This window comes from Primulina huaijiensis, chromosome 16, assembly GCF_012295235.1.
Source record: "Primulina huaijiensis isolate GDHJ02 chromosome 16, ASM1229523v2, whole genome shotgun sequence".
In the NCBI taxonomy this organism is placed as follows: domain Eukaryota; kingdom Viridiplantae; phylum Streptophyta; class Magnoliopsida; order Lamiales; family Gesneriaceae; genus Primulina; species Primulina huaijiensis.
In genome coordinates, this window is record NC_133321.1 from 200,479 (window position 1) to 212,859 (window position 12,381).

The 12,381-nt window shown below is 37.1% G+C and overlaps 1 protein-coding gene and 1 pseudogene across 4 annotated transcripts; one reads left to right on the forward strand and one right to left on the reverse strand.

Moving 5' to 3' along the window:
- Positions 1–1,517: 1,517 nt before the first annotated feature.
- LOC140961529 (serine/arginine-rich SC35-like splicing factor SCL28) lies at positions 1,518–5,422 on the reverse strand. 4 transcript variants are annotated; one of them, XM_073420105.1, is made up of 7 exons: positions 5,206–5,420; positions 4,510–4,587; positions 4,233–4,397; positions 4,074–4,132; positions 3,849–3,888; positions 1,994–2,260; positions 1,518–1,777 (listed from the first exon to the last, which is right to left on the reverse strand). In XM_073420105.1, exons 1-7 carry the CDS (start codon positions 5,340–5,342, stop codon positions 1,768–1,770), a joined length of 756 nt encoding a protein of 251 aa, XP_073276206.1. In that variant the 5' UTR covers positions 5,343–5,420; the 3' UTR covers positions 1,518–1,767. The 4 variants fall into 4 exon arrangements, 3 of the variants coding, with proteins under 3 accessions (XP_073276206.1, XP_073276208.1, XP_073276207.1); XR_012172366.1 differs by lacking the exon at positions 1,518–1,777 and adding an exon at positions 2,519–3,026 and having other exon boundaries at positions 2,028–2,260; positions 5,206–5,422; XM_073420107.1 differs by lacking the exon at positions 1,518–1,777 and adding an exon at positions 2,859–3,026 and having other exon boundaries at positions 2,048–2,763; positions 5,206–5,422.
- Positions 5,423–5,872: 450 nt separating this feature from the next.
- On the forward strand, positions 5,873–9,788 carry LOC140961353 (protein FAR1-RELATED SEQUENCE 7-like; annotated as a pseudogene).
- The last annotated feature ends 2,593 nt before the right edge of the window (positions 9,789–12,381 follow it).

Here is a 12,381-nt window from a genome sequence, read left to right on the forward strand (position 1 = left end):
TGCAGTGCAAGGCCATGAGGTGTATTCGGGGTGGCCCATGTTCTCCCTTCGTAGTAAAGAAGTTGCAGTTTCGTTCTCTGGTAGAGCGTGAGGAGTAAACGAGGGGAGGAAAAGAATGCACTGGATGACATGGAAATCCCTTCGTAAACCGAAATGCATGGGTGGAATGAGCTTTCGACAGCCGGAGGCTTTCAACAAGGCCCTTTTTGCAAAGCAGATTTGGAGAATCATCATCGACCTGGGATCACTAGTTGCAATGGAAAGAAAATAACTACATTCAAAGACCAATGGATTCCCGGCAAAGTATCAAGTGATCAAGGTTACTTCAACACAGTAGACTCACTCATTCAGAGGGACTTGGAACGAAAGTTTTGTACGCAATCTATTTCCTCTCCACGTAGCTCAAAATATCTTGTCTATCCCATGGTCCCTATTGCTAACAGAAGATTCCAGATTTTGGTCCTTCGATCAGAAGGGCAAATACTTAGTGCGAGATGGCCACAAAGTGGCAATTGGTTTCTATGACCCTCCGAGTCATTGCTCAGGACCACGTTCAAAAAAAGCTGGTGGAAGTTAGCAGGGACGCTGCCGATCGCCCCTGAGGTTCGGATATTTTGGTGGCGCACACTACACATTATCATTCCCACGGAAGAGAATCTGCTGGCCCATAATGTCCCCGTGAAAGGAACATGTCCAGTGTGCCAATATTGATGACCCTACAATGCCATGCGCTGTTTTGGTGCCCAATGATGAAGATGTGTTGGTAGGGGACAATATTCAGGCAACTCCTGAAACATGTTCGAAATTTAAACATCCTTGATATTTTCCTATGGATGAAAGAAAAGCTTGATAGAAACACCTTGAACTATTAGTGATGCGCGCATGGGCTGTATGGAAAGAAAGGTTGGGACTGATACATGATAAAGAAAGAAGGAATCGAAAGGCCGAAGCAGACTGGAGCACAACTCTGCTGCAGGATTTCCAGGAAGCCCGCAATTCACTACTACTGGCCGTGACAGCAGCCAAAATAATTCTCAGAGGCCACGACCAAGCCGACAAGTAATTATTACCTGCGATTGGATGTTGATGCAGCATACAAGAGAGATCAAACGGTTGTGCAGTCAGAGCTGTGATTCACGACCATGAAAGACAGATGATGATGGCCTTCGGAAAGAAGGTAAAATTATACACGCACTTGCTAGTTTTTAGTGATTTCCTCCCCCTTCCCTTTTGTTTGGAAGCTTGAGAATTTCTCGCTTGTATTGGATGATTTAATTTCTGCTTAATAAAATTACAAACTTATCCTGTCAAAAATAAAATGCGTTCATATGTATAATGCGATCAACTCAAGTCTATTAGCAAGTCCATAATATATATATGTACTTCGGCACATTCGTTGAAATAGGAGCAACTAACTGTCTTGCCTTGTCCTATAACTTCCTTGTGATCGCAACTTTTCAAAATAAGCAATCACTGTTCTCTAAATCTAATGGGAAACACAAATGTACCTCCAAATATAGCAGAATATCTAGTGAATTATATATGCTTCAAAGTTTGGGACAGTAGGCAATACTCAAAGGAAAAACAATCACAAACGCTACATGCTCCAACCCAATCCTAACACTAATGATTACATCAAACATAGATGTATTGAAGAAGCAAAAATTACAGTTCACCATGCGCCACTCGCACATTTTCGTAAACGATGCTTCACACAACACTTGTGAGTGCACTTCCAACAGCCCAGAACAGAACAAACTGGGATCTTCAATGAGGACTGTGCATAAGAAAAATAGCAATCAGTTCCTACTGAACTGCATGATATGCTTAAATACATTAAAATGTGAAAATTATCGCCAAAGAGAGCAGCATGGAATGCAGTAGAATAAATCAAATTCAAACTGGCCCAAAACATTTGTTGGGAACATGATGACATATTTCTGAGTTAGAAATTTTAACACGATATAGAGCTGTAGGATCGAGAGAAAGAGACCTGGCTGGACTCCTAGAGTTCCTTTTGGGACTCTGGGCTGTGCTAGCTGGTACATAACCAGTCCGACCGTTTCCTGCAGGACTCGAGGATTGGAGACTTGGCCTGTGATTTTTCTCATGACGTGGAGAAGGAGAACGCGTGACAGATCTGGAATGTCGGGGAGATCTCTCATGATACTTGTGATCTCTATCATTCCTGGGAGAAACTGATTTAGAAATAGATCTTGATCTGCCGGGTGATAAGTAATCATCCCTAGCGCCATGGCCCCTGCCATACATAAAATAAAATCAGTTGCTGCAATTTTTTCATTGCACGATAAATTAGCAGAGTAAAACACATCAAACCAGCTAATAGCCTAGCAATACCAAATTCTAATAAAAGGTAATGACTAAAGCATTTCCGAACCCCCAAAATTCACTTTGAAACAAAATCACAAAGTCAAAAATTTAATAACAATATAACATTCTCGGCACCAAGACGAGAATCTCCCTTGAAATATCTAGTGACTTGAGCATTACCCTTTACCTGCAACTTTTTCACGAAAAAACAAGGATATTTTGATCCACACACTGTTTAAGGCTTTATAGCAGTATACGGGTACACCAGCATCTCAAAACTTCAAAGCTTTCTCTGCGTCCAACAATTACCTCACACTATCTTTTCTTGGCCATTTTCACATCATCTCAATCAGTAATAACTTTGAAAGGCTTTGCTTCTTTGAAGATGATTTCTTTCTTTGTCCAACTATAAGCTCTATGTTCTTTCTTTAACTGGATATTATGCAACATAGATATCAAACTAAAAAGCCAACAGAAAGAAATAAAAGTTTTGTTTTCCTTATAATGACGTAAGGCAGAAACCTTACAAGCTGAAAAGCGAAATAAAGCAATATTTCTTCAAATTGAAATTTATCGGTGATGATTTTGGAAGGCATTGACAAAAATATAAAGCAAGTAGTCTTTGACTTTTCATCCCTTTCTCATTTCCCTTTATTAGTCTTGAGTTCTTTATGTCTCTCTTTGTCAATTTAGATCTGCATAGATAAGGCCATCAGCTCGTCATTCAATTCTACCAGAAACCATCCATCAGATGATTGAGATAATTTTAAAGTATTCTCAAGAAAATGAAGAGTAAAAGATCAAACATTACTTTCCAACCAGGTAAAAGAACTAAGAATGATCATCATTTTTTTGCATAGAAATTAAAATTTTAAAAAAGCAGTAGTTTATGTTCCTGTAATATTGCGCTAATAAAGTTTTGAACACTCTAGCTCCTGCATACTATTTAGAGTAGAGGGTAGCCGTCAAAAGATAAAAAGATCTATAAAACAAACAAATAGATAAAAAAAACCCCTCTTCACCACCTTCCTCCCGGTAGAAGAATATGATAAATGTCATATTATCCACAAAATCTCCAGATACACCCGTAATTTTATTCCCAACTGAAGGATATGCAGGGATTACAGTAGCTTCACACATCACACTAATTAAATACTAAGGAATACTAAGCGGGTTTTCAGAGAGCGCGCTAGTTTCTTCTTAGGTCTCATGATTAGATTGAAAATATAACCATCCAACTGAATGTGAATAAATATTTTTTTAAAAAAAGTGAATAGCAATAGACTGATCCACGATATAATAATAAGTTAATATGTCAGAACAAAAATAATTTTGATTTAACCTGCCATCGAGCGCAACCATCACAGACATTTTAAAACTCAAGATCAAGATCAAGATCAAGAAAGAGAAGATTGTTGTAAAGATTTTCTAAACCTCAAAACTCAACACAAGACGTGAAAGAAGTTGACATAAGTCAAAAACCAGATGAAAAAATAACATCCAAGTATTAAGCAGACCTTGATTCACGGCGTGCTAGAGAAGGGGAGCGCGAGTCAGCTGCCATATATGAAACATAAATCTTTCAGCAGGATAACAATATCATAAGAGATATTAATTCTTCTTTCTTTCATTATATTCCTAGATGAGTTTATCCAATCGGAATTTAATCACGTAGATTATTTGCATATGTTAAAAACTTTTGGAGTAAAATGCCTACTGAGAAGAGTATAAATTCTACTAACAGTGGTATCGCCGTCTAGGGGACCATGATGGACTCCGACTCCGGTTATTTACCCGAGAGCTGCAACAAAAGATAAAAGTAAAAATACTCAGCAATCAAGTACTGAACATAGGAAAAAGAAACAGCTATTAACAGAGTACACATCGACATGGACACAAACCTTACTCGTGAAACCCTACGCATTTCTTGAGGAGTTTTCCTGTTCTCTTCAGCAAAAACAATTCTTATTTCACGTCCACCGATAAGCGTGTGGTTCAATTGGCTCTTTGCTTCAGCTGCATCTTCAGGATAACGGAACTTAACAAATCCAAAGCCGCGTGCCTCCCTGCATTTTCATCAAAAGTGTTTGCAGAAGAGAGTTTATATGGTCTTTGAGAAACAAAAAAAGTTTCGGGGATGACTGAAGCGTGTAAAGCCGTAAAGAGATGAAAGCATACCCAGTATAGTAATTTTTGGGTAAATAGACATCTTTTATCGGACCGTATCGTTCAAAAGGAACCCTGAGGTCCTCTGGCCTGCCAAGAAGTAAATAAAGATAAATCTCCAATTTTCACAGATGCAGCAGATTTACGAAATGGAAAAATGAAGAGCAACAGATTTGGCAAACTTTTGTAAAACAATATGCTAACTATGGAAGCTAGAAAATTGAAAAGTTCAATAACACATTGCACCATTTGCTTCAGCTGGCTGACAGCAAAGAATCTAATGCAACTCCTATATTCCTTTACTAAAGGAATAAGTACAACAGACTATATATTTTACAAATGCAGCATCGTCGTCTAAGCAGACACCAAATTGAAAGTAGACCATTTTTTAAATTAAATGCAAGCCCAAAAATTGTGTACAAAGAGAATTGAACACCCTGCATAACTCAACCATGACAATGTACACACGTCTCATAATTACACCACAAAAAAATACTTTTGTTGATAAATATCCAATTGATTGATTACCAACCAACAAATTGAGAACCCATTCGAATTTAAGAACACCTGTATTCAATGAAAGTTTTCGAGGCATTCCAAGACATCAACACGAAATTCCACACATTGTTTTTTTTTTAAAAAAAAACAACAGCAGCAGCAATCTTCATACAGCACAAATTCGCAGAGCGTAGGAACGACAATGATAACCTGGCACTGAGAGAGATGTTTCGAACAAGGAGACCAGAGGGTGCCGGCGAGCGTCTTTCGCGGCGGTGGTCACGTGGGTCGTCGTAGTGCTTGCTTCGCCTCACGGGGCTGCGACTGCGGCTTCTATATCTGGGCATAATTACCTTGGAGGAAATTCGAAAACCCCGCAACAATCCTGAAACCCTAACCTCGGAAAGAAGCAAAGGTATATATATGTATAGCCTTATGGCTCCGGATTTAATATTTACATCTTATTTTTGTGTATAAAATTTATTCTAAAATAAATTAAATTAAATTACGAGAAAAATACATATTTTTCCATTATAAATTGAGATGTGACGGTTGGGAATTCTAATTGTTTCAAAAATTAGTTATTATATTTTTATCAGTTTCTCCGCAATTGCACCAAAATAAAATTGATAAACCGTAGCTCTTCCAGAAGCCCAACATCTTTCCCCATTTCAAAATTAACCTGCAAATTAAATTATTGATTATTTTGCTTATTTTTTTCCTTTAATTAATCATTTTTTTAGCGAAAAATCTTCGCTTTTAGCATTCGTTTAATTTGGAGTTGCTAAACGGCCGAGTGGCTCACTGGCTTGCTGATTTTTTGTTTTTGTGATATGGATTGATGTGGGATGAAACCTTTGTTTGGGAGGGATGAAACCTTTGTTTGGGAGTTTGATTCAGCTCCTTCGACATGCGTTTGGTAAATCCCTATTGGTTCTTAATTTTGATCTGTTTTGCCTCGTGTAGTTTCTTGATCTTTTTTTTTTTATCTGGGAACTGAAAAGTTTGGATTTTTAACTCCTTTCTGGTAGGTACGCGACTATTTGTGCGTAAGTTGTGGACTTTGATCGCTTATTTCATTTTTCTTGGTGTTCATCATTCATTTCCAAACATTTGATCGTTACTGTTTCTGTGCATTTGCGTCGCGTTTTGTATGGACTGAAGTGGTTGGTTAATATTTAGGAATGCGGTTGATTCCTTTTAGGTCTGCCGATTGCCGAGTCTATGGCTATAATGGTTATTATTGATATTTTCCTGATAGAGTTTGACTGGGAGGAGAGAAGAAATGCAAATGGTAGCTTTGGAATCTACTTAGTGCATGAATTTATTGTGTAGTTTATTCTGTGATGGGATCTAATTCACGGGGTTTATGAATCTATGGGATTTTTCGATCTTGTATGTTGGGCCTAATTTGTTTGATTGATAATAATTGTTACTTCTGCAAGATGGATGGTTGATGGGAATTTATTTTATTGGTGGGTGACTCGGCATGAAATCCAGGTTTAAATTGTATCACAATGAAAAGCATCATATAGTGTTCGATAAATTTATTCCATCCACAATTTCAATTAACCTCCTGGCACCCAAATCAGGCACCCTAATTACTAAAGTTCGATTTCACCAACTATATTTGATGGTCATTTCAGTTTGTTCGTTGCACTTGTACATTTCAGTTAACCTCCTGGTACCCAAATATGCAATCCTTCTTTCTAAAGTTCTATTTTACCAACTATATTTGATGTTAGTTTCAGTTCATTCCCTGTTACACTTGTAAGTTAATGATACTGTATGCTGAGCTGGTATTCCTCCAGAAAACCCGATGGCCAGTTTCTGCTGATATACAATTTTGCGCTCTCTATAACAAATTTCAGTTTCCGAGGATTTCAAATCAGATGTAATTTGGTATGTGTCACTAACCCTATGACCTCTGGATTTACTATTTTTTTTTAATGCTTCAGTATCTAATAATTTTGTTAACTCTTGTGTCTAGACTAATATTCTGTTCAAAATTATCATGTTGAATTACTAAGGTTAAGTTGCTTTAGGATTTATTTATTTAGTCCTTATTATAATACTGTGACTGTTTCTGCATTTATGTGCTTCGCTAAGATTTGTTTGGCCTTTTGAGGTAATGTTTATGTTTTCATCTCTGTCTGTTGCTTCCATGATTGCGCTCATTTTTCAAAAGCAGTCTAGTATGAGATAAGCATGAATATGTATGCACATAGCATAATTTGCTTTTATAATATATTATTTTGTTGACTTTTGCAGATATTGATATGAATTTGGAGTTGCTGGGAAATATCGTGACTGTCAGGACAAAGCCACCACCTCTAGTTAATGGGCATCGGAATGATGGAGAATCTAAGATGGAACCTTATGTGGGATTAGAGTTTGATTCGGCCGAAGAGGCACACGAATTTTACAATACCTATGCTAGTCAAGTGGGGTTCAAAATCAGGACAGGGCAGCTTTATAGATCCAGAGTTGATGGTGCTATTATATCCCGGAAGTTTGTGTGTTCGAAGGAGGGATTTCAGACGAACTCAAGAACTGGTTGTCCGGCTTTCATAAGAGTGCAGAAGGTAGATTCTGGGAAATGGGTGTTAGCTAATATAAAGAAGGAACACAATCATGAATTTGAAGTCTCTGGAGAGCTTTTTCCTTCACTGGTACAGAGGAAGAGTTTTCCAACTCCACGATCATCAGCAGGTGGAGCTAGTAGGACAGGAATCAGATCATATGAGAATGATGAACTATTTGACGTTGATGTAAAAAGGCAAAAAAATGAAGGCATGGATGAATATGCAGGGTCCTCTTGTGAACCTTACAAAGGTTTTGAATTCAATTCTGCCAATGAAGCGTACAAATTCTACAACACTTTTGCTGCTAATACTGGGTTCAAAGTAAGGATCAGCCAATTATTCCGCTCTAAACTTGATGGAACAATTACTTCTCGAAGATTTGTGTGCTCAAAGGAAGGGCGTCAGCATCCTTCAAGGGTTGGCTGTGGAGCATACATGAGAATTCAAAGACAAGAATCGGGAAGGTGGGTGGTCGATCGTCTTCAGAAAGAACACAATCATGAATTTAGTAGTCCGACAGCTCTTAGTGGACCAGTGACTGTGGCATCTAAGGGATATAGAGAGGAAGGAAGCAGCGTTTTGGAAAACTTGGATTTGGTTGAAACAAATGGGGGCCTTAGCCTTGTCAAACGAGTTCATGAAAGCAAAATTGGATGTGATTGGTATAATATGCTTCTTGAATACTTTCAATCTCGGCAATCTGAAGATACAGGGTTCTTTTACTCTGTGGAAATCCGTGATAGAAAAGGTATGAATATTTTCTGGGCTGATGCCCGATCTAGGTTTTCATGTGCTCAGTTTGGTGATGCGATTGTATTTGATACAATATATAGGAGAAGTAATTATTTGGTTCCATTTGCTTCATTTGTTGGTGTCAACCATCATCGCCAACCCGTTCTTCTTGGTTGTGCTTTAATTGCCGATGAATCTGAGGAGTCTTTTACTTGGATCTTTAAGGCTTGGCTTAAAGCAATGTTGGGACGACGCCCTGTGTCTGTAATAGTCAATCAGGACACAAACATTCAACATGCAATTGCATATGTTTTTCCGGGGACACATCATCGATTTTCTGCCTGGCAAATTCTCGCTAAAGAGCAGGAGAATTTGGGTGCATTACTCTCCATGAATACAGAGTTCAAATATGAATAGGAAACTTGCATTTTCCAAAGTCAGATAGCCAGTGAATTTGATTCTGCTTGGAACATGATTATGAATAAATATAATCTGAGAGAGAATGCATGGCTTAAAGAGATGTACAGAATGCGGAAAAGTTGGGCTTCCTTGTACATAAAGGGAACATTCTTTGCTGGAATCCCAGTGGATGGAAGCTTAAAGTTGTATTTCGGTACACTTTTGACTGCAGAAACACCTCTGAATGAATTCGTTGTACGGTATGAGAAAGCTCTGGAAAATCACCGTGAAGAGGAAAGAATGGAAGATTTTAACTCATATAATTTGCAAGCAGTTTTGCACACAAAAGATCCAATAGAAGAGCAATGTAGAAGTCTTTACACAGTCACAATGTTCAAAGTTTTTCTGAAGGAGCTTCTGGAATGCTACAGTTATGTTGGAATAAAGGAAAATGTTGAAGGAGCCATTAATAGATTTCTCGTGCAAAAGTGTGGAAATGGTGAAGAGAGGAACACCATTGCCTTTAATGCATCAAATCTGAATATCAGTTGTAGCTGTAGAATGTTTGAATTTGAATGCATTCTCTGTAGGCATGCTCTGAAGGTGTTCCAAATAATTAATATAAAGGAGCTTCCATCTCGCTATATCTTGCATCGATGGAGTAAAAATGCAAAATATGGTATACTAAGAGATGCTGATTCAGGAGGTTGTCTGCAAGATTTTAAACCCTTGATGCTGTGGAGTTTAAGAGAAGAGGCGCGGAATTATATCGAAGCTGGAGTTGCATCTATAGAAAGATTCAAACTTGCTTTTGAGATCATGCAGGAGGGTAGAAGGAATTTCTGTTGGCTTAAATGCAGTTAAACTCTACCATTCTGTTCTTCTTTTGCACAGTTTCAGCCATGACACCATGTGACATCACTGATTGTAAACTTTTTTCTCTCTTCTTTAAAAACAAATCAACGGGCTTGATTTCTCTCACATATCATCAATCTTGAATATATTATGACTACAGAATGTACCGTGTCAACTTCAATGTCCTGTTTTCTTTACTTTTTTGGATGCAAAGGCAAGAAACATGTTTCAACACGTTGCAATAATCTGTATATAGTCCAGTTTTTTTTTTTTTTTTCATCTATCTTACAATATTTTTGTTACCATTGTTTTCTTTAACCTTTTTCGACCTTTCCCAAGTATTTTTAAGGGTAAATTACATACAGAAATCTGAGTGTGGTGTTACATAACATAAGCACTTGTAATGCTCGAATCATCACGACACTCCCTCAAATCATCGTTAGTGGAGTTACAATAAACCTAAATGTAGGATTAACCACTTTCCTGACAGTGTGTCTGTTTCATTGTAACCTTAAGAGTGCTTATGTAATTAGATTAAGCTTCATGAGGCGCCAATTTAACTCGCTTGCTGTAACATTGCGATTAGCAAAACATTAAAGGTGATGTTTCTTGTACTCAATGATTATGTAACCGAATAAGAATGAAGTGCTGCCAAACAGCTAAGATCAAGGTATTCATGTCAACCAATCCCAACAATACAAGTCGAAGGAACTTTTCGCACGTTAGCATGACCCTCATTTTAATCCCCTATTTACAAATATTACATAAGGTATATGAAAGGAATATTTTTTTCCTAATCAATTAAATATTTTATTTTTCCTTTCTAGACCAATTTAAATTAACAGGATCTTTGATAAGATTTGTTTCCCTAGTTATAGATAATCTTATTAATCTTGGGAATTATTCAATGTAATTTGGGAATTTATCTATAAGATGATATACTAGATATGAATAGAGTTTGATTCCTATTAAAACTCTTTTTTTTTCCTTGTGTATAGGAATTAAGTGTCTATGGAAAGATCTTTAGAGCTAAGTGAGAGATCTATATATAGAAAGATGTGAAGAGAAGAACGACAGACATTCGATTGAGAGATATTCTACAGCCACTGAAACTCTGCTGAACCTACAAAAATTCAATATTGAAGATTCGCATGAAGGGTTTGTGTGATTGACTCACAGAATCACCGTGTTGCTGATTGGTGTTGCTGACACTCAAGAACAACACTGACGCAGAGTGTTGATCGAAGAGTGGTTTCGTTTGTTTTAAGCAATACGTTTTGATTCTATGCATCTAGTGTTTAGGATTGATTTGTTTTGATGCAATTTAATTCCTTGGAGTGTCAAGGAATTTAGTTTTGTTATTTTCACTAGTATTGTTTTGGTGTAAACGATTTACATATTTTTCTAGTGAATTTTTTTTCATGATGCATCGATACTTGTACTTGTGCATAATTTAAAACTGGTGTTTATCTATTAAAATTATATTTGTGTGTTAATAACTAATTTCCACTGCATGTTGTGTGCTCGTGTAGACAACACCAGAGCACAACACCAAATACTGATACACTCGTTTTTAATTGTTTCCTGTACGTTTATGATCAACAACCCTTTCAAGTGGTATCAGAGCCAACCCTTGATACACGAAGTGATTGATTCTGATCGTCTGTTGTTATTACAGGAAATATACTAATAGCTTGATGGATCTGTTAACTTCTAACACTGGTTTTAGACCACCAGTCTTGGATGGATCAAACTATGCCCTCTGGAAAGTTAAGATGAGGATGTACATTAAATCTATCGAAGAAAAGGGCATGGCAACGAGCCTTAGATGGTTTGTCTCCACCAAGAACGGTTGATGATGATGGGGATAGTAGAGTTAAACCTGAGAGTTCATGGTCTAATGATGAAGTCCAAACCTCAAACTTTAACTCGAAGGCGCTCAATGCTATATTCACCTCTGCTGATGTCAACATGTTCAGTATTATCACAAACTGCATCTCTGCCAAATAAGCATGGGATATTCTTCAGAAGCACTGTGAAGGGTCTGAAAGTGTACGCAGAACCAAACTAAGGATGTTAATATCCAAATTTGAAAGCTTGAAATGGAGGATAATTGAAAGGGGATCGTTTACGGTGCTCGAATGCGCAACGGAAGTTTTAAAAATTTGTTTCAACAAGAATAAAAGCCGAGAACCCCACAAAGTAGTGTAGCAAATAAGCAAAACACAAAATGTGACATTCATAGGGTGTTTAAAAAAATTACCTATCAATCACAAGGATTGATGTTTGGCTCCAACTAAGTTATAAACAACTTAGCTAGACAATCTACAAGCTTCCTTCTTTCCTTCAAAATAAGATCCACAACTAACTAGGTAGATCCATTCTAATTTTGTACTAGAAAAAATAGAGCATTTATATTTGAGAAGTGTATATTTTCTTCAACCAAAATGAAGAGAAAATGGAGGAATTTTCTTAAAAATTTTGGCCAAGTGCAAGATGGAGGAGGAGGAAGACTTTTCTTGGTTGTGCAAAAAGGTTAAAGTGCATGTGAGACACATGCCTTATTTATTGAAAAAGTTGTCTCCCAACTCTTCACCTTCCCATTCATGCTATTTGTGTTTGTAACATTTACAAAGCTCATAAACTATTATTTTAATATCTCAAACACATTTGAGATTAATTAAATCTTACTTGACTTTATTCAAGCCCACTAGTCAAATAATTATTCCAATTAGGCTCTACAAGATCCAATGTTATTTAATTAATTCAACACTTGAATTAATTTAATTATTTAGACTCTACTAGGTCCACTAGT